The 27735-nt window shown below is 49.7% G+C and overlaps 1 protein-coding gene across 2 annotated transcripts in view; it reads left to right on the top strand.

Annotated features, from left to right (window-relative positions):
• LOC102962809 (myosin VIIA and Rab interacting protein) overlaps nucleotides 1-27735 on the top strand; it is a 370133-nt gene that overhangs the window by 288409 nt on the left and 53989 nt on the right. For both annotated transcript variants that reach the window (XM_042957165.1, XM_042957164.1), the window contains exons 9-10: nucleotides 6098-6251; nucleotides 14219-14856. In XM_042957165.1, coding sequence (XP_042813099.1) covers nucleotides 6098-6251; nucleotides 14219-14856 — 792 coding nt within the window. The remainder of the gene's footprint in view (nucleotides 1-6097; nucleotides 6252-14218; nucleotides 14857-27735) is intronic.

Below are 27735 nucleotides of genomic sequence, written 5' to 3'. Positions count from 1 at the left end.
ACAAGCTGGCCGGCCGAGGCCCCCAAGAGGGCCTGCAGGACAGGGCAGGGCCCCTTCCGGTGCCCCTGACCCACCACTTTCCACCATGTTTCATGCCTTCCTCCCTCTGTCCCTGTCTCTGGCCTGTTGCCTTCCTCTCTTGCCTTCAGACTTCCATGTGACGCTACACCTGGGGCTTAACCCCTGGATAGACCGCAGCCTGACTTCCCTTGGTCAGGACCCCAAGCCCTTTCCCTCTGAGCGGCACCATGGCAGGGCCAGCCTGGGGCCTCAGGCGGTGACACACCCAGCGGACGAGGGTCAGCTTCTCCAAATGCTTGCCCTTGAGGGCTAAGCTGGTGCTTTCTGCCGGCCCTTGGCCTGCACTTGGCCCCACTCCCCTGCCGTGAAAGAGTCTGTGCCAGCACCACATCCGGAGTGAGAGCCTAAGGGGGACTTACCCTGGCCAAGACCACCACACTGCACAGACATTCACCTAGAACCCGGGCTGAGCGGCAACCCCTGGGTTGTGCAGCCTGGTGACTGCTGATGAGGCCATGTGGGGAGGGGACAGCAGTGCATACGGGTCAAGGAGCAGGCACTCGTTTGCCCACCTCAGGGTTCTCTTACCCCTCACCATGAGGCAGGGATGCGCGTATTATTGAACCCATTTTATAGATAAGTAAACTGACGCTAACGCTTTACCATAAACTGCCTGAGGTCCCACAGCCTGTGATTGGTGGGGCTGGGAGATGAACACCTTTCTCCTGTTCCAAAGCCTTTGATCTAGCTTCTTCCTCTATAGAATGAGATCAGCAGACTCAGTGACCTCCAAGTCCTGGGGCTGTGCTCTCCAATATGGTGACCACAAGACCCAAGTGACCGTTGAAATTTAAATTAGTTAAAATGAAACAAAGCTTAAAACCCAGTTCTTCTGTCACACTGGCCACATTTCCAGTGCTCAGCAGCACCTCTGGCTGGCGGCTACAATATTGGGCAGCCCAGATGCAGAACATTTCCATCACTCCAGAAAGTGTTATTGCACAACATTGGTCCAGGGTTTTAGAAAAAGAGGAAGTGATAAACAGAGGAAGAGATAACCAGAGGAAGTGATAAACAGGAAGAGATAAACAGAGGAGGTGATAAACAGGAAGTGATAAACAGAGGAAGAGATAAACAGAGGAAGTGATAAACAGGAAGAGATAAACAGAGGAGGTGATAGACAGAGGAGGTGATAAACAGGAAGTGATAAACAGAGGAAGTGATAAACAGGAAGAGATAAACAGGAAATGATAAACAGGATAAACAGGAAGTGATAAACAGGAAGAGAGAAACAGGAAGTGATAAACGGAGTGGTAAACGGAGGAAGTGATAAACAGGAAGAGATAAACAGATGAAGTGATAAACAGCAGTGATAAACAGAGGAGGTGATAAACAGAGGAGGTGATAAACAGGAAGTGATAAACAGGAAGAGATAAACAGAGGAAGAGATAAACAGAGGAAGTGATAAACAGGAAGAGATTAAACAGAGGAGGTGATAAACAGGAAGTGATAAACAGAGGAAGTGATAAACAGGGAGTGATAAACGGAGGAAGTGGTAAACAGGAAGAAATTAATAGATGAAGTGATAAACAGAGGGCATAAATGCAGAACTATGCCTGGTCACTGGCCAGAGCCCGGACATGAAGCAGCGGGCCAAGTCTTGGTTCTCGGGGACTTCGTGGAAGTTGGTCGTCCCCACCTCCCCACCTGCTGTTCCCACCCTGGATGCTCATCTGCGTCACCCGCCAGAGCCCCGCTCCAGCGGTTCTGACTCATGGGGTCTGGAGTGGAGCCTGGGCCTCAGTGTACTTGACCCAGATCTGCCCAGGTGAGGCCAACAGGCTTAAGGACAGCCTCTTTCTATCCCAGGAGGACTCCCTGACCTCCGGACCGTGGACGGCCCTGACCGTCTGCGTGGCCTCAGTGCCCCATTGACCTGGCCCCCGCTGGCTCAGGGAATAACTATGCAGAATCCCAGACAGTGCAGGCCCTGTGACTTTCGCTGATCTGCAACCACACTGAGCCCATCCCCAGGCAGACAGGAGCTCTCGTCCCTTCTCTTGAAAAAAGTTGACTGTGATTATTCTCTTTTTAATTTCCTCCCTTATTGTGTGGTTCCCTGCCAGGAGGGGGGGTCAGTGCCACCCAGCTTTCCAAGCCTTAAGGTGCAATATCCTAAAACTGCAGGGGTTGTGATTCATTTAAGGCCTGTCTCTTTGGGCGTGTATATACACAAAATTGCTTTAGTAATAATTTGATGATCCTACCGATAATAACGATGGCAACAGCAGGCACCAGACTCTTAGGATGTGCCCGGTGACCAAGAGGCACCTCTCTGTCCCTTCTCTATTCCTCCCTATTCTTCTCAGCCTTTCCTCTGGTGTTTCGGTCCCTTCCTCCCTCATATTTGCTCTCTCCTTTGAGGGACTCCAGTATAGACCTAAAGTATTTCTCATCAGTTATGATTACCAGATTGAATTTAGTATCTATGCCTGACCCTAAAACTCCAGAGCAAAAGCTTGGTCTCAGTTGTTATTCATACAGGCGCCACTGTTGATCCCTTGGCCCCCAAACGCCTGATACTAAAATCATTCTCTCCCTGTGGCGCGGCCTCCGTTGAGAGCAAAGGCCACTGGGGAGCCATGGTCAGGGCCTCAGGGAGCCTGCCCCGTTGATAGCCCTAGCCACCATCGCAACAGCATACCCTTCCAAGGGCTGTGGGCAGCACATGATGCAAAGGAAGCTGTAACAGAGGTAACTCGTGGTCCTGCTGCGTGTTTCGCCCAGAGCAACAGACCCAGCTGGTTCAAGTGGCAAATCCCGCCGGGCTGGAGCATATTAGCCAGGAGCTCATTGTTCCCAGGCTCCCGGCACAGGCTCCACACAGCATGGAATAGCATCAGCCTGGAACCAGACAGACCCGAGCTCAGGCCCTGCCTCTGCCCCCTGACCAACGATGTGCTTGGGCATATTAGTCCACCCCGGCCTCAGTTTCCTCGTGTTTGTTTCCTCGTTGTCCGGGCTAGGTGGCAGAGCTTAATAAACACTCTTGTTTTGACTGATATTCATCGAGTGCTTTTGAGGTGCCAGGCCTGACACTGATCCCTTTACATGAGGAAACTGAGGCGTAGAACAGCTGAGGTTCCACCCAGGATCCCACATAGCAGGAGGAGAAGCTGGCACAGACCCCCTGCCTAACATGCCCCATTAATTAGTGCCTGAAGAGTTGAGGCAGGCCTGTTTCCAAGCTCAGGTTCTCAAGTTCATCCCTGCGAGGCTTTGCTGGCTTTGCAAGCCTCATATTCCTGGACCGTCGATTCCACCAACCATTCTGGCCCCTCCTTGCAATGCACGTGCAGATGCTAACTCAGGTCAACCCTTCCTGACATCACCAGCCCTGTTTCTTCCATGGACGCTAGGGCGGGTAAGAGAAGGGAAAGGGAAGAGAAGCAGAGGTCATGGGTAGGAACGAAAAAGTGGCACAAAGGTCCAGCCAGGGTAATGAGCAAGTAAATGACTCAAGTAATCCCATCACTTCCCAGGAGCCAGAGGTTGAACTAACTGGTGAGTAAAAGCATTATCGTGGCGCCATCTGCTGGACCATGTGCTTATTGCAATGAATTTGTGGCAAAACCAGATCTGGGTCTCAGAACTGGGGTTTTTGCACCCTGGCTGGAGACCTGGCCAGCAGCGTCCTGAGACCTGTAGAAGCCAGGTCTTGGGGTCTTCTGTGACTGTCAGGATATAGTTCTCTTCTAGTGTGAAAGAGCAGCTTGCCTGAAATAGATTATAAAAGTCTGGTGTCCCCAACTCTCATGAAGAACACAGATTCCATCTTCCATGTTGGACCCAAAGCCCCCTTTCATTTCTTGGGCTTGGCTTTTGTAGGTGGGGGCGCATTTTTGAGCCATAGAAATGGACCCAAGCCACCTCTTAAAGACACATACGGACATACATAAAATACCATGCGAACCACCGTAAAATGCAACATTAAGTATCATTTTTGTCATGATGTAAACATGTATTCAGTGGTTTATAGTTGAGAAGCTTGCAAATATAAAAAAGGAAGAGCAGGGCATATAAAATTGCTCATTGTGTCCTTGGCAATAGATCATCAGCTCCTTTAGCGCCAGACCTCCGTCTTACATCCTGTAAATTCAGTCACAGACGTGTAACCAACCATCACATCCAAAAGACCATCCCTGCCTTCAAGGAGCTCACAATCTTTGGCAGAACTGACATGTCATAATAATGACTGTATCAGAGTATGGAAAGATCTGTGCGATGACACAGAAGGGCGGTCTTCTTGCCAGACCTTGGAGGGATGAGTGGTCAGGGATGTAGCCCCTGAATACACAGGAGTTTGCCATAGAAGGATTTGGTCCTTCATTTTTTTTAATGTTTATGTTTGAGAGAGAGAGGAAAGCACAAGCAGGGGAGGGGCAGAGAGAGAGGGAGACAGAGGGTCTGAAGCGGGCCCTGCACTGAAAGTGGAGAGCCCGACGTGGGGCTCGAACCCACAAACTGTGAGATCACGACCTGAGCCGAAGTCAGACACTCAGCCTGCTGAGCCACCCGGGTGCCCCTGTCCTTCATTTCTGGGAACTTCACTGGACCATCAGGCTTGATCTCTGTTCTCTCTGGTAGCTGATCATCACCTGTTAAGGATCTAGCAAAATCATATAGATGGCTCCCTGACTACCCATCTCCATGAAAACCTTGGTTGTTGTCAAGCATCAGAACTGTTGACGCATTTACTGTGTGCAGGACAAGGCTAAGTTTCCACATCTCCCAGGGAATTCAGTCATCTGGCCAAGGTGTCGTAGCAGAGGCCGTGGTGGAGCCCAGGTACGACTGAGTCCTGACCTGGCTCCGACCACCGCAGGGCCCTGCTCACCACTCTCCCAACATGCTCTCCTTTTTCTCCTATTCTTAGCACCTGTGGTGGAGGGTGGACCTTACCAAGAGCAGCGTTTCTCCCTGGAAGGGAAGGCAAGGGGGGCTGTTGGCACTGAGGTCTGCCAGCAGGGGGAGACAGACTGCCCAGGGGCCGGCATTAGAGCTCAGTGCCTTGTTTCCCGTGGGAGTCACAGAGGCTTGGAGTGGCTCTGTCCTTTCCCTCCTCACTTGATCAACACGAAAAGAGCAAAATCAATCACCAGGGAGGGATAATCCCTTGATGAAATGACAAAGGGAAAAATTGGCCTCTTTCTGTTTGATGAAACTCTTTAAATACAGAGAACAAACTGAGGGGGAGTGGGGGAGGGGGAAACGGGTGACGGGCATTGAGGAGGGCACTTGTTGGGTTGAGCACTGGGTGTCGTAGGTAAGCGATGAACCACGGGAATCTACCCCCGAAACCAAGAGCACACTGTTTACAGTGTGTGTTAGCTAACTTGACGATAAATTATATATGTAATAATTAATTTATATATATTAATTAATATATATAATATGTACAATTAATATATAATAATAAGTTAGTATATGTAATATATAATATATACATATAATTCTTTGTAACATTCGTAACATATATATGTTTGTGTATATGTCGTAACATATACATGTGATACGATTCAAACGTGTTTCCCCCTCACCACTTCTTAGGTAGCAGTGCCTTTTCCCTGCTGTGTGGGAACATGTTGCAATAGTTGTAGGTTTGTGGACGGCCACACTTGGCTCACTTAGCCGTCGTAGCATTTTCATGGTGCTAGATCTATCTGTGCTGCAGGAACTCTCGGGTTTGGAGGTCTTTGGGGGGAAGATGCTTTCCTTTTCCGGCACATTTGGCCTCAGAAGTGTTGCTGCATAAAAGGAGCCTTACGACACAGGCTCTGTCGGAGGCCGCTGCGTCTCTGACACTTTCCGGAAGGCCTGGCCAGCTTGCGGTGCAGCAAACAGGGCACCGTTCCTGTCGTGATACAGCATTATGCACTGGTTCGCAGCTTTTAAGCCTCAGCACAGGAAAAGCCATCCTGCCTTCTCCACGTCGTATCGTCCGCCAGAAAGCGCAAGGCTTTCCTCCCGGTGACTCTCGCTCAGCTCACCCTTTTCCCCTCTTGTCTCTCCTCAGCGATCCCAGTCTGCGTTCTCACTCACCAGAGAAGATGCCCCGAGGACCCCTTCGCTGGAGGCTCTGTCAAGGCCGCCCAGGGGCCAGGACCAGCCACCGAGGGAGGAGGCGGCCTTGCCCATCTGGAAGAGCGTGGACAGGCTGGACGACACAGGTAACTGTTTTAAGCAGCATCTGGTTGGTCTGTGGGTCTCCGAAGTGCTGTCTGGGGGCTTCTTGGCTGTTGAGTGGCCCCCCTCCATCAGCCCGAGTCGGTGTGTGCCCCCTTGGGGCCGCTGAGCCACCAAGTCACGAGGCCTCTAGCCCGGTACACGCTTGTAATGTGGTCGTGTTCCCCACTGGGCAGGTTCCTGCTGAGACCCACGGGCCAGCGGGGGGCTCCTGGGCCAGTGCCCTATGGTCCTTGGCTGCACAGTCTCACTCCAGCCTCCTGTTCCACGTGGGCCAGGAGAATATGTCTCAGGCAGGCCAGAAAGGCTAATCCCACCTGGCAGGGCATTTCAGCGTTCAGAAGGATTTGGGTCCCAGCGTGGGTTGGTTTGAAGAGAGTCCTTTCTAAAACCCGACATACTAGTTGGGGTAGCACTCTCTACTGTCCCAAAGGAACCAAACATTTAGGCGGCTCAACACAATGGTTTAATTTCTCACCACACACCGGTGCAGTGCCTCGAACGGGCCTTCAGAGGCCAGAGGCTCCTTCTGCTTTGTGGCTCTGCTGTGCCCTGTGGCCTCTGACTCTTCCACTGGGTCCTTCACCTCGGCCAGCAGTTAGAGGAAGGGAGAATGGAGAAGTCAGTGCACCTGCTCCCTACCCGCCTCAGCAGGGAAATGGCCTGCAGGGAAATGACCGCAGGCCAGAACCGGTCACACAGCCCCACGTTGATGCAGAGGGCCTGGCAGACGCAGTCCTGGCGTCGCAAACACATTCCGGCCACACAGCTGGGCCGTGAGAGGGGCTTTCGTGGCCAGCTGTCATCCCCGCCACACCTGAGAATGGCGTGCTCCCCATTCTTCCTGCTCCTGCTTCTGGAAGGCCCTGTCTCTGCACAGAGCCCTTGAACTCACCTCTCCAGAGACCCAACATCCACAACACGCGGTCCCTTGTAAACCTGTCAAGTCACGTAACCCTTCCCAATGAGGAGGCTCGAAGTAGCCTGTCGCTTTCCCAGAGTCGCACCTCAGGAGGCCGTGAGGGGGTTGGAACCACGTGGGTAACGGCCGAGGGCCATGGAGCGGCCTGGCCAGGCCACCTCGGTCTCCCCGGCCTGTGACTGACTGTCCACGTCAAGATGCTCACTCCACCCTGGCACAGGCCTGTTCTTTCCTCACCTAGATACACGTAATGAGAGCTAGGACCACTGTCCTCACAGGAAGAAACCACAAAAGGATTCTCAGCTCCCAGTATATGTCAGCTCTGCACTCCCCTTTTCTGAACAACACCACAAAACTTCGCAGCAAAACATTCGTCTTAGAAATATGCTTTTAAAGATGGTGCTCTCATTGCTGCTCTCTAAGGGAAAAGACTGAAGTAACAGCTACTGAGGCAAATTCCGATGTTGCATGTTCTCCCAGGGCAAAGAATGGCCAATGCAGTGTTTACTACAGTCGTTCTAAAACTTTTTTCCAAACAGGTCACTTGCATGCGTCCCATGTAGTAGAACCCATCGGGAGAACCTGCAGGGATTCGGTGAAACACATGAAACGGTCTTCCTTTATGTATATGGTTTGGGGTTTTGTTTTGTAATTGCATTCTTCCATTTAAATTTTTTTTTAATGTTTATTTTTGAGAGGGAGAGAGACGGAGTGTGAGCGAGGGAGGGGCAGAGAGAGAGAGAGAGGAGAGACAGAATCTGAAGCAGGCTCCAGGCCCGGAGCTGTCAGCCCAGAGCCTGACGCGGGGCTCGAACTCACAAACTGAAGTCGGATGCTCAACCGACTGAGCCACCCAGGCGCCCCACGTTCTTCCAATTTAAATGAGCTTTACTTTCCCTTCCTCCTGCTGTTCATTCATTCAGATTCTTTCTTGTTTTCTCTCGTTAGCTCCCACCAGAGACTGAAAGTCCCCACAGAGAAGGGACTGTAAAAGTTCCACAAGGCATGTGAGGATGTCATATAATAGATGGTCAATAAACAATAATAACTAACTTTTAAAAATACTCTACAACGTACAGGGTTCATCTGCAGGCACTATTTTATTCATTCCTCCAGGGTCATTATCTTGTGAGGGGCAGTGAGGGTGAACGAGTTTGAGATCCCACAGCTAGTGTGGCTAAACCCAAACATCGTGGCCCCAGCTTGCGGGCTCTTTCAACCGCTGGATGATAATAAGTGCGTCCCAACTCCATAAAAGCAAACCAATAAACAACAGCAGCGACAAAGAGCCTTTCAGAATCCATGCTTAACACACTGATACATTTAGAAGAGATTATAAAAACGTCTGACAAACACTCCAATTCATGAAATAGTTCCCTGCTGAATTATGAGCATTCCAAATAAATTTGGAAAGGATTTTAATTTTCAAAATGTAATTTTTTTTACCTAATTTTCTGTAAAATAAAGCACCCATATTATAATTCACCAGTTGTATATAAACAAAATTTAGGGGTGCCCAGGTAGCTCCGTCGGTTAAGCATCCGACTTCAGCTCAGGGCATGATCTCATGGTTCATGAGTTCGAGCCCCGTGTGGGGCTTTGTGCTGACAGCTTGGAGCCTGGAGCCTGCTTCGGATTCTGTGTCTCCCTCTCTCTCTTGCCCCTCCTTTGCTCGTGCGCTCTTTATCTCTCTCTCTCTCTCTCTCTCTCTCTCTCTCTCTCTCTCAAAAATAAACATTAAAAATTTTTATATATATAATTTAGTTCAACAATATCACACACAAAAGATTTCATACTCAAAAGCTCCATGCATCCCTCAGGATGGAGATTTAAAATTACAAACATATAAAGCCCTTGTGCAGAAAACTGCAGGGTGTTTTGAGGATTGCTTGGCCTTGCTAAGGTCTCCAGGCCAACCCCAGAGGTGCTGAGGGATGTCTGATATGTTTAGCAGGAAGCAGATTATACCCAGGGCCCTTGCCCCATGTCAGCGGAGCAGAAATGGAGACCATCGGAGACCCAGAGGTGGAGAGCATCTTAGGTTAATGTCCACTGGGCTATTTTCAGCACTTCTGTGTATGCCTCAGGGGAAAGGTCGCTTCCAGAGCCTGCTAATTCACGGTCAGGGTCAGCCGTAGGGATGCTGTGGGCTGAGTAAACAAAGCAGATCCACTTGGGGCCTTGGCAGGGCCGACCGCAGTCCGTGGATGTCTCCCAAAACACATCTTCCCCTTACAGACCTTGGCTGCGTGCACGGCATGTGCTCGGTGCTGGACATTGCAGTCAGGGGACAGCCCCTGCTCTTGAGCTGTTGTCTGCACCGTCGTGAAAGAGGATGTGGAAAGAGGAGAGAACGGAGGGACGCAGGGTCCCCGGTGCATATTCCCGGAGGACTGAGAGCATGTGGTATTGGAGCCCAGGCGCGGCCTTGAGCTGTTCCAGCCAGGAAGCTAGACAGCGAGGTTTCCATCGGGTCGGGCATTCAGGGAGCCGGCTCTGTTTTTGCGGAGATAGAAGTCGGTCAACTTCTAGCTTCCGCAGAGGCCCGTGGTAGATGGGACCGTAAAAGGCGGAAGAGAGGAGCCAGCAGCGGGCTGAATCCCTGCCCGCCCTGGGGTGGGTGTTGAAGGCAGATGCGTGACCGCAGAGAAAACACAGTCCGCCCTGGAGCCAGGCAGGAGCGGCCTTCTCAGGGCCTTTCTCTTTTTGGCTTCCTCCCACGGCCCCAGACAGCCTCGCATCGAGAGTTCGGCCTCGTCCCTGCAGCCTGTGGGTGTCCGTGTTCACTAACAAGTAGTCTTTACCAGCCCGGGACAGGTTCCAGAAATGCTCAGGGACTGGAGGTAGAGCGGCAAAGAAGACACAAGCTGTGGTCAGGGTGGCGGCGGGCCAGGAGTGATGGGGGTGGACGGCCAAGGAAATAAGCTGTAGTGTAGTTTAAGGGTTTAAAAGTGAAAGCTCCCTGGAAGAGCCCAGAGAGCAGAGGGGCCAGTCTGCCCAGGAAGCAGCCGGTGAGTTGGGCCTCCAAAGACCACCCAGAAGGCAGACAGGGTGACCGATTGTAAGGCCCCAGGGCCACACCTCTCCCCTCGGAGTGAACGCTCCCCGCGGCCAAGGCGGAGTCTGCTTTGCATCGTGGGGGATGCAGACTGTATGTATTTTTGCAGACTGTTTGCAGACTGTAATGTGAAGACTTGAGGACCTGTGGTTTATTTGGAGGTGAGCCCAGGAGACACAGAGAGGGGAGGGGACAGGAGACAGGAAGGGAAGGCAGGCAAATGACTCATTAAACAGGATGGCGGTTCGTCCCCACTGGGGAACTCTTAAGAGCCAGCATAGAATACTGTCCTGCGCAACAGGCAGGGGAGTGGGGAGACTTATCCACCGGCTTCCCCTGTCATTCATTGAGGGCTGCGTCCAGGGGGCTGGGATCGCCCCCCGCCCCTGGGGCAGCCCAGCAGTCTCTGGTAAACAGAGCACACCTCAGGCAAAGAATCACAAGTGCTGGCAGTTGGGAGCCCAGAGGATATATATACCCTGAAATGATCCACAACGTCTGCTGCAGAGAAAATCAACATTGCCACTTACTGGCCATTCGTAGCCTCACTGAGAGAGAGCCCGGGCATTTCTGGAGAAACCCAGGTGGGCTCTTTGGTCCCTGCCTTCCACACCAGCTGACTGATGCTATTGGGATGTGGCATTGGGAAAGTGCCAGCAAAATAGAGACCCTTTTTCCCAGAAGACCTCCATTACCACCACGGCAGGTGGAGCCCATAACAGGTAAATGGTAATAACACCCTCACTGGCCTCTCTTCTGAATGTTTCCATGGCCAATGAGAGCAGTGTTGCTGTGGTCCGGAATAGCAATTATGGGGTAGATGCATACATATACACATGTATGGAGTTCGTGGTGCTGCCCTGTGACGTCAGATAAAAATAATGATAGTATAAGCCCATTCAACAGGTAGAAAAAAAAAGGCTGAGGGGTAGCAGATAGTATGATCGATGCTTTACACAGGATGTCTCGTAATAATCCTCTGACCGCCACGGAGGGCACACTGTCTCCATTTTCAGGTCAGGGAACTGGCACAGGAGGTGCTCTCTGACCAAGGTCGCCTGCCAGGAATCCCAGTAACTGGGGCTCAGCCCTGGATCTGCCTGAACCCACAGTCCCTGTTCTTCACCCTGCCCTAAAGCAGCCCAGGTATGGGCGAGGGGAAGAGTGCTATTATGACCATCCCCTGCTCTGAACAGGCACATGTAACACCCTTGATGGGTGTCCTCTCATTTAAACCCCACACCCCACCAGGGGGGGATTAGCTGTACCAAGGCTGAGAGGCTCTCAGAGCTTTCTGCCCAGGCCCCCTGACTCCACAGCGTCTGCTCTCCCCTCTGCACAAGCTGGCTGTGGGGCAGAGCAGGCTGGAGAGGTCAGAGATGCAGCCCCAGCCGCGGGGCCTTGTCCGGGGTGGGGGCGGGGGGGGGGGGGGAGGGCGTGGTCATGCGCGTGATCTACCGGAACATGGATGGGGTCATGGAATGAGCCCGACAGGCTATCACACCAGGAGGACTCGGGGAAGGAGGAGGCCACATCTGGGCAGGGGGAGAAGCAAGTGCTCTAGGAAAAGGGGGGCCTAGGACGTGAGGCCTTTGAGGGGTCACCAGAGCTCTGCCACATGGAGATGTGCGGAGGGACCCCAAAGATAGCGGAACCAGCCAGAGAAAGGCAGGACCCAGGCCCTCAGGCTTCTGGGAGGGCTGTACTCCAATCAGCCGCCACCGGGCTCAGAATGTAGAAGGCCCGTGTTCTGACTCCCGGAGAAAAAAGGGAACTCAGGTGTCCTGCCAGCCTGGGCGGCTAAATTAGAACTGGGTCTCTGAGCTGAGAAGAATGTCCAGCCAACATCTGAATGCCCTTCAGGCTGTAGTTCTAAAGCAGGGTCCTGGCCAGGGCAGTCCTCTGTGGACAACACCATGAAATACTGATAACCTTCATTTCATTACATGAGACAGTAATCATCTAATGGGTAAAAATGAATCTGTGTTTTAAGTGGCATGTGACAGAACTCTGCCCCCATGTCCCAGCACAGCAGCGCTGTGGCCCTGTAGGCCTCAAGCCCAGGAGCTGGTGTCCACACACAAGTTAGTCCCCAAAGCCCCAGGATCCTCATCACCCAACCTCCAGGGAGTCCTGTAAGGCTCCTCATAAAGGAAACAGCTTCTGGTGGCAGTTGCTGTGCCCAAGGCCGGTGAGCTCTGCCAGGTACTCAGGGCTGAGAAGGACCGTGTACATGGTCCCCAGGCACATGGGCAGGACACGCTGTCCTTTTAGGCTTTGGCAAAAATAAGACAAGGCAACTTTCACCCCCTGGCGTGCAGATCAACCCTCGGGGCCCCAGTCAGCAGCCATCACAGATGCTCTGAGCAAAACTGAGCCTAGCTGAGGGCCAATCCAGACCATGACCCTGAACTGAGGACCTCTCCAGCCTCACAGCTGACCAAGGGTTTCCACAGCACAGGCTGTAAGGCAGGGCTGCTTTGGCCTTGGGTAGAGAGGCCCCTCATCCCGACTCGGCCCGTTACGGGCTCTGGGACCTTTGACAAGTTACGTAGCCTTGCCTACCTTTGTTCCCCCATCTGCAAGGTAGGATTGGGGATACCAACTGCTTTCTCCCTCAGATCCTCTTCAGAATGGGGCACGTGCCCTGAGTTGAAGAGAAACGTACATGCGGAACAGGAACAAACCCTCACTCCTCCACGACCCACACGGAACGCTTCTGGGGCCAGATGTGTGGGGTTTTTCCATATCAACCAACTCGCTGACCACAGCCGGGTATCCTGCAACTCCATGCTGACCCTGTCTCCCTGGAGTGAGCCCCAGTCCCGCAGCCAAGGGCTCAGGACTGCGTGACTTCGGATACCAATCGCAAGTCCCAAGTTGTCACTCGCGTTTTGACCAGCCAGCTATACTCAGGGTTCCCACGACCTCCTCCCGAGGTGCAGTAGTTTGCTGGAACGGCTCGGCTCACAGAACTCGGGGAAGTACTTATGTCCGTAATAAAGGACACAGATGAACAAGCAGATGAAGACGTACATAGGGTGAGGCCCTGGAGGGTCCTGAGCACCGAGGAGCTGGGGTGTGCCACTCTCTAGGCACATGGACGTGCCGACCGGGAAGCTCTCAGAACCCCCTACTTCGGGGACTTTTATGGAGGCCTCATTCTGTAGGCACAATCAATTATCAACTCATTTTCCAGCCCTTCTTCCTTCTCTGGAGTGTGGGGGTGGGGCCGACAGCCCTAAGTTTCTACTCATGGCTTGGCCTTTCTGGTGTTCAGTCCCATCCTGGAGTCCCCCAGAGTCACCTCCTTAGCATAAAAGATGCTCCCAGAACCCAGGAAATTCCAAGGGATTTAATTTAGGAGCCCTGTGTCAGGAACTAGGGCCAGAGACCAAATGTTAGCAGGAACCTGGACAGAGTCTGGAGTGTGTGTGTGTGTTTGTGTGTGTGTGTGTGTGTGCATGCCTTTATCTTCTTTCATATATGCCTTCTCACAAGGCTGTGATTGGTGAGATCTGTCCAAGTGCCAAGGTCAGGCAGGGTGTGTTAACCTCGAGGGAGGCCAGGGAGGGTGATGGAATCATCTCCCATCCAACCAGGGGAAACCATGGCCCAAGGGCAAAAGGCCAGCCCCGGGGTTGCCAACAGTAGCTCTCCCTTCACCTCTTCTGTGCCCAGCCGGCCTAGGGGAGGAGGGGGGGCCATTCTGAGGAGGCCGAGGTGACCAACTACCCAGGTATATGTGCAATGGAAGCCTGATCTCTGAGTTTCTCCCCATCTGTGGAGCACTGGGGCCTCAAGGGACTTCCTGGGGACCTTCAGCTCTGCTAAAGAGGCGTGGCCTCGTGGACTTCCTAGAGTCCGCCGATCCAAGGACCCCCACAAGCCGGTCGTGGGAAAGAGACAGCAGCCTCACCTTGCTGTCAGGTGATAACAGCCCTCTCTGGTTTCTCTCCTCCCACCCGCAGACCTGGCCGCGGTTTTGCAAAGCCCCGACGGGAACTGGGTGGCCCTGAAAGATGGCGCTCTGCCGCCCACCCGCCTGCTGGCCAAGCCCAAGAGTGGCACGTTCCAGGCCCTGGAGGCAGCCTCCCGCGTGACATCTGCCTACGAGGAGATGGGCTCCGAAAGTGAGGAGGACTTTGACTGGAGTGAGGCCTTGAGCACGCTGTGCCCGCGGCCCCCAGGCCTGCCCAGGAGCCCCCAGCCTCAGCCCACACAGGCCCAGGGTTCGGACCAAGGCCCCTCGGCCACCTCCGCCTCCTCCGGGCTCTCTCCCAACCCCGAGGCCATGTGCTCCGACTCAGAGACGTCCTCTGCGGGCTCCTCCCGGGAAGCTGGGCGCCGGGCCAGACTGTCCTGGTTGCAGAGGAAGGCCCCCAGGGACCCCGCCGCGGAGAAGATACGCCTGCAGGGAGAGCTGGACGTGAACTTCAACCCCCAGGCAGCCAGCAGGGAGACCTCGGACAGCAGCGAGCCCGAGGAGATGCCCCAGGCTGCGGACCGGAAGGCCAGGAGGTGGAGAAGGGCCCGTGTGGGCTCAGAGGAGCCGAGCGAGGAGTTGTCTTCTCCCAACGCCCATTGCCAGGGGCTGGATGCACATCAGGTAATAAAACCAGCTGCCTGCAGGTGCATGTACACGCTTCTCAGCAAGAGGTGCCCTTCTGCCAGCATGACTGGTGCCGAGAGGGCTGGGTTTAGAATTCACAGACCCAGATTCTCACCTTGGTTTGCTGGGAGGTAGCTGAGTGGCCCAGACAGCTCGCGTCACCTCTCTGGGGTTCCATGACCTCCTCTCTGGAGACGAGCGCCGACAGGTCAAAGTGGGTTTGCAGTGTTGCCCCCAGACCATCAGCGTCAGCACCACCTGGGAACAAGTTAGAAATGCAAATTCTCAGGCGCCGCCCCACCCAAAAACCCTGGGGACGTGGTGCGGCATCTGCTGGAACCAGCTCTCCTGGTGAGTCTGCTGGACCGAAGCGTGAGGGCCGCTGGCTTAGGGTTAAAGTTATGGGGTCTAGAGTCAGGCTGCCTGGCTTCAAATCCGGCTGTGTGGCCTTGGGCGAGGGTTCAGTTCCTTCCTCTGTAAATGTAGGTGATTTTACCAGCCATTTCAAAGAACGGTTCTGATGCACGAAAAAGGTGAGGTTTATAAGGAACCGAGCTCTGTCCTAGACAGAGGGCTCAGTAAATATTATTCCAGTATGATAGCTCAGGCCACAGTTTACTCACATTCTGTGATTCTTTCGTCCACCTCACACCCCCTCTACGTGTCTTCAGTGGCCTTGCCAACATGAATTAGTTCATGAGCCTCCTTTGAGACTCTGTGATGAAAGTTACGGACTCTCTACCTGGAAAAATGCACCCGTACACACACGCACTCACGCACCTGACACACACACAAATATACACACACATACACATACACACAGGCATGCACTCGAATGTCATTTTACGTACAACGTCAGGTAGTTCGTGCACCCGCAACCAGATTAATTCTGTATTCTCCAAAGACACCCTGCTCGCTCGCAACTCTGTGCTGGGATCACGCTGTGCCCTTGCCCCTCCCTTGCCTCTTCCCGGCGAAGCGCGACGCGGCCAACTGAATGTGGAACTTTGTGGAGCCCGCTCTCATCTCAATATTTTCTAAACTGAAAAGCGACACAGGTGGCCCGGAGAATTGAAATGACTTCATGAAAACAATGGGTTGCATTTGAAACTGAGAGTCTAATGGAAGAATCTAGTTAGGTTGCCCCTGCCTTCTGTAGGCTCACATTACTGTCGGGTTGACCTTTTACACTCCTAGAGAAAGCACACCCACTTCTGGAACCTCACTGCTTTGCCAGTAGCCCTTAGCCACCGTGCTCTGCATTCCTAGTTTCCGTCTAACCAAAAGCAGACGCTGAGTCAAGGATTTGGATGCAGGTTTAGGTGGGAGGAGATCCTAGGAACCCCAAGAGTGAGCCAGGGTGGCGAGAAAGGCCTGTTAAGGCTGACTACTGAGGCTGTGCTCTCCAGCAGGGACCCACTGAGAAGCCACATGGGACACGCCTCCCCCCTGAGGACAGGAGCATTAGTCACAGTCTCCTGTCTCCCATTGGTAGAGAGTGGCCCCACCCAGGAGAGAATTAACTCGAGACACAAGCAGTTTCTGGAGAAATCCTGCAGGCAGACACCCGGGTCTGAGGTGGGAAACTATCAGTAGCCAGAAACTATCCCTCAGGACTTCAGGCAACTCAGGCACCTCCAGCGGATACAGGCTGGGACGTCACCAGTGGCTCTGACAGTGCCCTCTTGGGAATGCATCAGCCAGATCCCTGCTCTTGAGAGACCCCGTGGTGAAGATCGTTGGGGACTCAGAGGCCCTCGGGTCACAGAATCTGGCATCGGTCCTGCCTGAGCTGCTAATGTATCCCCTAGAAAACATCCTTTCTTTGCTCCAAGGTCTCATTTGCTCCTCTGTAACACCAGACCATTATTATCTAGCTCAAGTGGAGACTGTCCTACAGAGACTTTGGGTGACTTACCTGAAGGGATGTTCTTGAGGGCAGTCGGCCTGACTCACAGGCAGGTATCAAATGCCTCGTATCCACAACAGCTGGCTGCATGAAGCTTCCTATTTATTCTGAAGTGGCTTGAAAGTTGTCTTCCGGTGGCAATATTTGCAAGGCATTGATAGAAGGCAGGACCGGCAGAAGAGCTCTTGGGACCAGCGTCGCTTCTGCCTCCCTGCAGTGTCCTCTCCTCCCCAGTAGGTGGCAGTGGTGTTGCACCAACAGAGACTTCAAAACTGGCCCTCCTAGCTCTCCCTCTTAGTTTACTAGGGCAAGTCTCTCTTCTGTCTTCTCAAAAACAAAACTAAATAAAAATAAAAATAAACACACACACACACACACTCACACACACACACACACACATCTCCAATACTGAGGGATGCATCATTTTTTGAGAAAAGTATGAAATCTTTTGTATATATGCGTGAACATATATATACGTGTATATATATGTATAGTATTTTTAACTACATGCTTTTTATGCAAATTTATATTTAATATAAATAAATATATATTTTATATGGTTAGATATATTTCATAAGGTTAGATCTTATATGTGTGTGTACATATATATATACATGTATATATATGTGTAGTTATTTTTAACTGCATGCTTTTTAACTATGCAAATTTATATTTACTTTTTTTTTTTAATTTTTTTTAACGTTTATTTATTTTTGAGACAGAGAGAGACAGAGCATGAACGGGGGAGGGCCAGAGAGAGGGAGACACAGAATCCGAAACAGGCTCCAGGCTCTGAGCTGTCAGCACAGAGCCTGACGCGGAGCTTGAACTCACGGACCGTGAGATCGTGACCTGAGCCGAAGTCGGCCGCTTAACCGACTGAGCCACCCAGGCGCCCCTGCAAATTTATATTTAATATAAATAAATGAATGTAGTGTAAAAAAGTTGTGAACGTACAAATACAGTCCCCCTTGACCACCATCTAAATCCCTGCCACGTCCCCCAGAATAACTGCAGCTGTGTTTGTGCATTCGTACACATAGAGTACGTTTAGAAATACAGTTCTGGGGGCACCTGGGTGGCTCAGTCGGTTGAGCGTCCGACTTTGGCTCGGGTCATGATCTCGCAGTTTGTGAGTTCGAGCCCCGCATCGGGCTCTGTGCTGACAGCTCAGAGCCTGGAACCTGCTTCACATTCTGTGTCTCCCCGTCTCTCTCGGTCCCTCCCCTGCTCATGCTCTGTCTCTCTCTGTCTCTCAGTAAATAAACATTAAAAAAAAATTTTTTTTTAAGAAATACAGTTCTGGAAAGCGATCTGTATTTTAGCAAAACGGGCCTTTACTCTCCATATTCTCTCGCCACCTGCTATTCACAGTGATAGAAATGTCAGCGCACATCTCCACGCAGTGCCTGCAGAAGATTGCCTCCAGGTGGTCCCTGGAGACGGGGGGAGCATGGGAGAGGGAACAGTGTGTTCAGGGTGCAAGCAGGAAGGGTGCACTTCCGGTAGAGAATTTTAAAACAATAATAAGTTCAACAAAAGTCAGCCTTTTTGTTGTCACTTGCACCATGCCGGGACAATTCTGAGTAGCGTAACTTACGGTTAGGCCTTCAGTGGCTCTCTGCTCTTTGCTTTTCCGGATGATACGTGGTAAGATCTGACCTTATTTTTCTTCAAATGAAGCATTTGTCACCAAATCATTATTAAATAATTCATCCTTTATCTGCTGGCCTCAGGTGTCCCCTTTAATATATATGAACCTTCTTTTATTTCCACGAGCCTGGTCTCCTTATGCTCTATTTTCTTCGCTGACGCAGAAGTCCATTCATGTACAGATACAACTTTATTTTCACTGTAATAACATCATAACGTACTTTGCTATCCGGTAGATGATCTTCCCTTCGTGGTGGTTTTTGCCGAGGATCTTTTATAAAGTGTCTCAACTTGTCTCAGGCCTTTACTCACATAAATGATTTTTCACAATCTTCTCTTCCAGTTGAAGAAAATTTTAAGTTTTGATTGGATTGCTCCAAATGCATTTATCTATTTGGAAAAAATGTGTGTCTGCGTAATACTGAGGCTCCCCATCCAACGGTGTCCTCCTTGTCTCTATTCATTTACTTTCTGTCAAGTTTTAGAGATTTTTTTCAAAGCTCTCCTCTTTTTGTGAAGAAGTTTTTAATTATGTACATTTTATTGACATTGTGGTTGAGATCTCTTTTTAAATTTTTTTTTAATGTTTATTTATTTTTGAGAGAGAGACAGAGTGTGAGTGGGGAAGGGACGGAGAGAGAGGGAGACACAGAATCCGAAGCAAGATCCAGGCTCTGAGCTGTCAGCACAGAGCCCGACGCGGGGCTCAAACCCACGAACCGTGAGATCATGACCTGAGCCGAAGTCGGACGCTCAACCTACCGAGCCACTCAGGTGCCCCTAAGATCTCTTTTATCCATTCCCTGTTCTGAATTCTGACGGTGTATAGAACACTATTGACTCTATGTTTGTAATTTTATAACTCAGCCCTAATAGATTCTTAGTCCTAATAGTGTTTCCCATGGTTCTTTTAGCGACTCCTGGTAGATGATCATCTTGTCCACAAGGAAGGACATTTTTATGGTTTTTTCCATGACTTACACTTATTTCTCTTGCTCGTATTATGGCCCGGCGACAATCGTGTGCTATACTACGAAGGAGTAGTGACACCCAGCATTTGGTGTCTATCTTGCTGCGGTCCTTAGCCATCTGCTTTCAGTGGCGACTCCTCTATGCTTAGTAGATATGGTTAAGTAAGTTACCTCCTGTACCTTTAGTAGATATTCCAAGACAGAGAAGCATCTGTCTGTTCCTGGCTCCCTCAATGATTTAAATCAGGAATGTGAGTTTTATCAACTGCTTTCTGCCATCCTGTGAAATGATCCCATAGTTTTTCTCCTGTTGATGTTTGTAAGTCCCATTAATAGAGTGCTTAATTCTGAAACATCTTTTCATTTGCTGCGTAAATCTTACTGGATCCTGGTTCCTTTGTACAAAAACTGGTTTCTGGTCGCAGGTTTCCATTTTCATGCCTCCTTGTTCAGCTTTGCTGTCAAGTTGTACTAATGACTTGACAAAGACTCTCTATTGTTTACTATTTTCTAGAACGCTTTATATGACTTGACAATTTTCTGAGAGTTTGGAAGAATTCACCTATAAAGCTGTCCAGGTCTGCCCACAGCTTTAAAAGTGAACTTTATACGTGAAATATTTTATGTATTAGAATCTGTAGAAAATATATATTAGAAATATATCAGAAGGCAAGAAAGTAAAATGAAAAAATTAATATAAAAGCAAAACAAAAAAACCTTGAGATCAATTAATAAAATGATAATCTGGCTCAAATATATATATATATATATATTCATTATATATAATGTAATATATAGTGTGTGTATATATGCGTGTATATATAATGAATTTCCCTCAAGTCAGCTTTGTTAGCATCCCGTAGGCAATGTAGTGTACCCATCGTCAAACTTTTGCAAGTGAATTATCATTCCCAATGTGATTCTCTTTTCAATCAAAATGAAGAGGTAATCAGAAGAGTAGATAACTTTCTGGTTGGTTTTGCTTTGTTTTTTACTCTTTGTTTTAGTCTTACAGCATTGTGAACAATAAATATGGCTTATGTGATTTTGCTGTTGGGATTTCCTTTGTGGCCCGGTCCATGGCCAGTTTTCATGACTGTTTCATTTGTGTGTTTGAAAAGAACACATATTATCTGTCTGTTGAGGAGAAACACCATGTACACAAGCACAATGTTGTGTACGTCAGCAAGATAGACAAGGCAGTGCCTCAGAAGCTCATGTTCCTTTGCCTTCCTGTCCGTCAGGCTTCATTCCCCTAACTCCCCACTCTTTTCTACTGTCGTCTTCATGCTTCTGTGGTTTTCTTACTTTCTGTCTCTTCGGACTCTGGCGACTCCCTGGAAGACACACCAGCGGGTACTGGAGGCTCCACCCCCTGCTGGACCCCTGCCGTCGCCAGCCCTGATCAGCAGGTAGAGCCGTTGAGGGCAGAAGTCCTGTCCCACATTCTCTAACTGCACCCCCAGCCTCCAGTCTCACCTCACACATAACGTAGCACATGGAGTCGCTCTGTCATCTGTTACCATAGACTGCTGAGCACATTCTCTGACCTCTGGAACCCCAACCCCTGATGTCCACGGATGGGATGAAATCCATGCGGCTAGATCACTTGCCCTCCAAAGCCCTGCAACAGGTATTTCACCATCTCTAGCCTTGGAGTGAATAGACGCCCGAAGACATCCTAATTTTTCCTTTATGTGTAACGATTTTCTCTTCTCTTAGACGTTTGTTTGGTTCGCCGTTATCTTTAAAGAGCAAACAGTTTGCCAGAACGGTAGTGTCTACTCATTTCATGCTGTTGCACATAATACAAAGACCTTTTTTCCTACACACTTAAGTATTGTTCCAACTCTAGTGTTTTCTTCTGCCATTTTGATTCTTACTTCTTCCAGCTCACCTGTAGTTCTTATGCTGAATCTTGATTCTCTATCTTCCATGTCTGCAGCCCTCTCTTATTGTTTTCCCCTTCTCTTATTGATCTTTTTCTCAGCCTCTAGAATACCTTCCCAAGTTTGTCCTCCCCGTCACTCATTTGTGTTCCCAGGGTTAATTCAGCTATTACCATTGTCAGATATGAGTTCTAATCCTGCTGCCATGCCTGCAGTCTTTCGGGATTCTTTTGCATCAGCAGTCTCCCCATTTTATCTCATGCTACTGCCTTGCCTTTTAGTCTGGGTGCTTAGCCCTCATAACTTTCTATACCTCTTCATTGAGACTCTGTATTATTATGCCCTAATGAAAATGCAAAACCACCATCAGACATGGTGCCCTACTTGTTAGTGAAATTTACGTGATGCCTCTGAGCTAGCTTTTGTTTCCTTTGCTCTGCAGTATTTTTCCATAAGTTCCATGTTAACGTGTTTCTGTTAGTCATCACTAAATGAGAATAATGCTGTCTCCACTGCATTGTTTACCAGTATCTAACATGCTCAAACCATTTCCCCTCTGCTAGCTTAAGATACAAGCTTTCTCCTACTCGCATTGTCTTGCTTTATGTTTCTTTGGACAAATGGCTAAGAACCTACAATATGTATATGTATGTTGAATGAATGAACGAATGAATGAATGGAAAAGAACAAAAATCATTCTATGTTTCTACATGGTTTTATAGTCTCTGCCCCTGGTGCTTTATATTTCATGACCATACCTCCTAGGAGGCAACATGGTACCATGGTGAGCTCTTTCCTCCGCCCACTTGAATGTTTGAAGAAGATACTTCCTAAGTAGCTATAAAACAAGGAGGAAGTAAAAGGACTAGGAGTAGGGCTTATCTCTGGATGTTTCAAATGGCCAATACCACAACAGCTTGGATAATGTGCTTTTGTTTGTCTGGTGTTGTGTTTTGTTTTGTTTTGTTTTGTTTTGTTTTGTTTTGTTTTGTTTTATTGTGAGCATTTATCTTATACTCTGAACCAGGAGGAGGTACTCTTTGGTAGGAGGGCAACCAATTATCCTGACCACTGAAGAGAGGGAGAGAGTGGACAGGCCTCCGCAAACATTTTTTTTTCTCTCCAGTTCATTTCCCTGGGCTTTGTACTTAGTGAAAATTGTTCCCATCCATTTACCAGTAATGAGCCGACTTCCATTCCTTTTTCGTTACATAAGTTTTCACCTTTATCTGCATCTTCCCACACAGTTCTGGTGGAAAATTTGGAGAAGCTGTAGAATGATGTTTGCCAGATGCCATTTTAAAATGGAAACCTGCTAGTTAATTTTTCATTGATGGAGACGTCAGGATTGCAGGGGCTGCTGTTTTCAGTTTCCTCTGAGGTTTCACATTTTGTTGTACTCATTAGTGAACCTTGTTTCCTTGGGAGAAATTTGCCCCCTTGTCTAGCGTGCTAGGTCCCAGTTATTCTCAAAAGACATTTTAAGAATCTCGCCACATTGAGAAGCTAGTAATCCTTTATAACTAAGAATCTGTAAATATTCCTTTATTTTTGCGTGTTTATGCCTTGCTACGGAGAGAATTTAAAGTGGTTTCTATAAATGTAAACAGAAGAGAATAAAATGAAAATATAAGAAAAGTAGGACAAAGGGGAAATCAGGATAGGAAAAATAAATGAAGCTAGGAGTCATGTTAGTTCCCAATACGGATGCAGTGAGGTTCCTAATCACAGGCTAACAGTACCAAAAATTTGGCTCTGAGCTTTCCAGAAGACAATAGGAAGAGAATGATGCGAGCAGCTTGCTGAGTCAGGGAAACCATATTAGAACAGTAAATCCATTCCTTAAAGCGGGCTGCTCCTGGAGCTGAGATCCATGAGAAATTTATCCCATGGGTCCTCATGGAGAGAAGGCAGGATGTATCACCCTTTGCTATAAATGCCTCCAAACAAGCACACACATTGGAGGCTGCTCCTCATAGTGTCCCTCAGCGTGAACCAGTATATCACCGAGGGCACAGTTCCATCAAGTCAGTCTATCAGGGGCCAAATACACCAACCTCTGCTGGTCCAGGTTGTTTGGGATTCAGTTCGCGATATGTGGAGGAGTGGATGGCTGCCCCCGCCCCAAGCCCTGGTTCGTGAGCGTTGTTAAGTTCCGAATTCAAGGGGGTGCTCTCTGACAAGTGCTAGCAAGACCCACGGGTATTGGGGGTAGTGTGACGCCCCCCGCATCCCGAGAACACCGAGGCACCCAACAGGTGCACCTCCCTCTGAGGTGTGCCAAGAGAATATCCCCCAAGCAGGCCCTTCAGTCTACTCCAGTTGAATTTGAATTGCCTCCAGTACACAGACCAAAGGGTGGTAATCCCCACACCCTGCCCCCAATTCTTCACCTCCAATTGTCTTTTTTTTAATATTTTATTTATTTTTTTAAAGCAGGCTCCACACCCGATGTGGGGCTCAAACTCAACCCCACGATCAAGAGTCGCACGCTCTACCAACCGAGCCAGCCAGGCGCCCCTTCGCCATTGATTTTCAGACCTTTTTAGGCACGGAACTTTGCCTGAAATGCAAACTTAAGGAGAAGACAATATATAATATAACTGAAAGCAGAACAGCTCTGAGACAGGGCTGGCCTCTGGCCTTGTCCCTTACTCCCACCTACACAACAGCCTAAGCAAAAACAAATAATAACCTGGAAACAGTTCCGAATGGGGGTGACCAATACCCCCCCTCAACAGGAGCAAAATCTTCAGTATCTGGCAAATGATTCCCCTTGAACATGAGGACTGCTGGGTGTGCCCTCCAAGGTAACCTCCCTGCAGAGAACAGGTCTAGAAAACAAGGAGAGACACTTGCTGAATAATGGTGATTCTTAAATATGTTTGTGTCGTAGGCCCTATTGAGAACCTGATGAACACAGACGCCTCTCCCCAGTGTGTGTTACATGGGGCAGCGGAGGGCTAAAGGGGGTGGGGGGCGGTGGCGCATAAACACAGTCACTCAAAGGTTTACATCCAATGTCAAGGAGTTTGGGGGGCAGGAGCTTCCCTGAGGCTCCACAGACTCTGGGTGAGAAGTCCTGCTGTGGAGGATTTTTAATCAGGAGTCATTAGACGCTAAGTAAGAATCATCCACCAAAAATGATGACATTAGGTTTGCAATAAGTTAAAATGTAGTCTTTATTTGGGGCAGATATCAAATACCAGGGCTAATTATCAGTTAAGACCTTTACTTCTTTGTGGCAATCCAACCATGCTAACTCCGCAAGGAAAATATTGGCCTCTCTATTCCAAATGGCTTGGACCTGAACCTAGCTCACTCAACATCATTAGCAAGTCTTAGAAACCAGTGAAAAGAAGGGGATCTGGAACATACCTCAGTCCCTGTACCCCAATCCCTGCCCTGAATGTCCTCACTTTTAGGAGACTCTTCCTAACCATTCTGACTCTCGTGCTGGCATTAAGGTCCAAGTCTAAATGGCCATCAGAATCCAAAGGTCACAGAACTTAGAGACTCCCCTCAATTGCAATGGAGAGTCAGAGGAAAAAAAAAAAAGATGAAATCCACTGTTAATGATGCTTTATTCCTAACAGATTTCTCTACAAAGCAATAGACCAATTGTGGTCAGTATGAAAAAATACACAAATGATTGTGTCTCAAATGCCCGTCCCTCGAGTAAATACTGACCCGAGAAGCCCAGGCGAGTGATTTTCTAGCTGTTTTATATGGAACTGCCATCATTCTGGCCCTTTCAACAAACAGCATGGTCTAATTCCGTCAGAGAGGAGATTATAAAGAGAGGGAACACAGACGAGCAGAAGAGCCCATCAGTCAGGGAATGATTTTCTGTTCTGGGAGAGGGAGATGTGCCCCAGATTAGATTCAGGTTTTGTTCATTTGGTTTTTTGTTTTTGTTTTTTAATTTTTTTAATGTTTATTTTTAAGAGAGAGACAGAGAGTGAGAGGGTGGAAGGGCAGAGAGAGAGAGGGAGACACAGAATCTGAAGCAGGATCCAGGCTCCGAGCTGTCAGCACAGAGCCTGACGCGGGGCTCGAACCCACCAACCCACCATCAGGAGATCATGACCTGAACCAAAGTCAGATGCTTAACCGACTGAGCCACCCAGGCGCCCCTTGTTCGTTCGTTTTTAAATCAATTTTATAATATGAAAGACTCAGAAAACAGCCTGGGATCCACACAGGACAACGGACCTGTAATCGTAAAAGCTAAAATTAAGCCTTTCGGATCAGTATGTAGGTGCTAAGTTTTCACAGCCTCCTTCACCAAATGCATCCGCAGCAGCTGGGGCCGGCATCTGCCTTCCATACAGTTCCACCGGCCAAACCCAGGTCCTTCCATGTGAAGGGGTTCTCACAGAGGCAGGAAGAAATAGATGATCGTATTCAATTTGATAAGATTCCAGGTGATGTGTTCCCATTTTAACCATGATAGTTGGCCAGGGATTTGGTGTGTAGCTGTGTGACTGTTCTTATCACACCAGTTACAAGAAAAATAAGTGCCTTGATCACCAGGGCACAGCCTGTGAGCAAAACTGGTTTTAGGTTAGTGGCAGTACGTCGAGAGAGGACAGACCTCTGCCTTAAGGCACAAGAGACGGAAATCGTCCGAGTCCTCAGAAGAAACAGGCCGACGGTAGAGCCAGCCAGCGCTGAGGCTCATTCTCTCTTCTCCGGCTTCTGGAACAACTCTGCCAGAGCATCTGCAAGGAAAAGTACGTGCATTCGCCACGCATGGTAGTCCCAGGGCGGTGCACCTGTAAGCCAGGCCCCTTCTCTGAAGTTCACTGGAATACCTAAAAGCAAGATGCAGAACTGCTTTTTTAGGTCAGGTTCAGTATTTTTCATCAGCAGGAACAGAGAGAACCACGAGAACCCGGGATATAATCAACGACGGCTGATACCTAACATGTGAAAGTAATCCTTTAGCCGGGTTTTTTTCAAAGGTGGAGAAAATGCTAAGCCTCCCACCTCTCCCTCAAATGACCTGGCAGATGAAAGACGGGCTTTGTGAAAAAGCGTTCCTGGGACCGGGGTTGCTCAGTCTAGAAGACATTGACATTGCTTCCCTTCAAACATGTGGAGAATTTTGATAAGGACGATGGAGAGGCGTAATAGGAGAAAAACTGCTTTAAATTAAAGCAGGCAGGATTTCAGGGTGCATAAAGACAGATCACAAGGGTGAGTGGAGGTAAGAACACTTTATCCTCTAAGGAAATCTGAAGGTAGGCATCTCCAGAAAGCTTCCAGAGAAAGTATCTTCTCCCCCATTTACACTTGTGCTTCATGAAAGAGATTAAATCCTTTGCCTGTCGGGTTCTGTCCCTATTCTGTGGTTCTGCCGTCTTTCTCTAATGAGCGTGGCTTCATCCAGAGCATCTGGCCTTGTCTTGGAAAAATGGCAAGAGCGTGGCCTTCAGGGTCAGGCTGTCTGGTCACATGACCTCCGACAGCCTGCTCAACCTCAGGGCCCTCGTGGATATGCAGGGAATCGTCAGGACACGTGAGTGAGACCCCGCGTGTCCTGTGCCCAGCTCCCTGCTCACCCACGCTAACGTGCACAGCCACAGCTGTCCAGTTCCGGCCCCCCACTCTCACATCCCCATCACTTTCTTACTTAGCCGGGGTCTCCGGGTTCCACGCGCTAAATTGAAGTGTGCAAGGAAAAGGTGACCTTGTGTCCTTCTATAACTGCCTTAGCCTTCCTCCTCTGCCTCCCCACGCTGCGTAGCCAACGATGTAAACTAGCCAATCCAAGAACACCTTGCCTCTTGTGATTGCTCTCTTTAAAACTGTCTTTCCTGGGGCCCCTGGGTGGCTCAGTTGGTTAAGCGTCCAACTCTTGATTTCAACTCAGGTCATGATCTCACAGTTCATGAGATCAAGCCCCTTACCAGGCTCTGCACCGAGCATGGAGCCTACTTGGGATTCTCTCTCTCTCTCTCTCTCTCTCTCTCTCTCTCTCTCTCTCCCTCTCTCTCTCTGCCCCTCCTCCACTAAATAAATAAATAAATAAATAAATAAATAAATAAATAAAATGGTCTTTCCTCTTCTAGGTAGATAATCAGTCCTCCAACCCCTCCACTCTCTCCACTTTTGCCATCTTGGGGCACCTGTGGGGGAGCTTCTGTGTCCTTGTGGCTGTATAGCCATCTTAGAGTTCAGCAGGGTCCTCTGGGTCCTTGCAGGTCTCTTCAGTGAGGGGGTCCCTGTTCACGAAGTCATTCCCACCCCGCTGCGTCCTAAGGCTTGAGAACCGGTGGTCTGTTCCCTGTGTGCCTGGTCAGAACCCAGTATCTCTCCCTCGGGCCGCCCCCCCTCCCCTGTGGCCGTCACTGTCATCACCCTTGGGACCCGGCTGTCCAGCCCCAAGTCAGCCGCTTCCTTCCCACCTGAGGAAACACTACTAAGCTCACCTTCCGGCACCACCAAT

The sequence above is a fragment of the Panthera tigris genome, chromosome C2 (assembly GCF_018350195.1).
Source record: "Panthera tigris isolate Pti1 chromosome C2, P.tigris_Pti1_mat1.1, whole genome shotgun sequence".
Taxonomy (NCBI): Eukaryota; Metazoa; Chordata; class Mammalia; order Carnivora; family Felidae; genus Panthera; species Panthera tigris.
The sequence above is the reverse complement of the archived record's forward strand: the minus strand, read 5'-3'. Positions and strand labels throughout refer to the sequence as shown.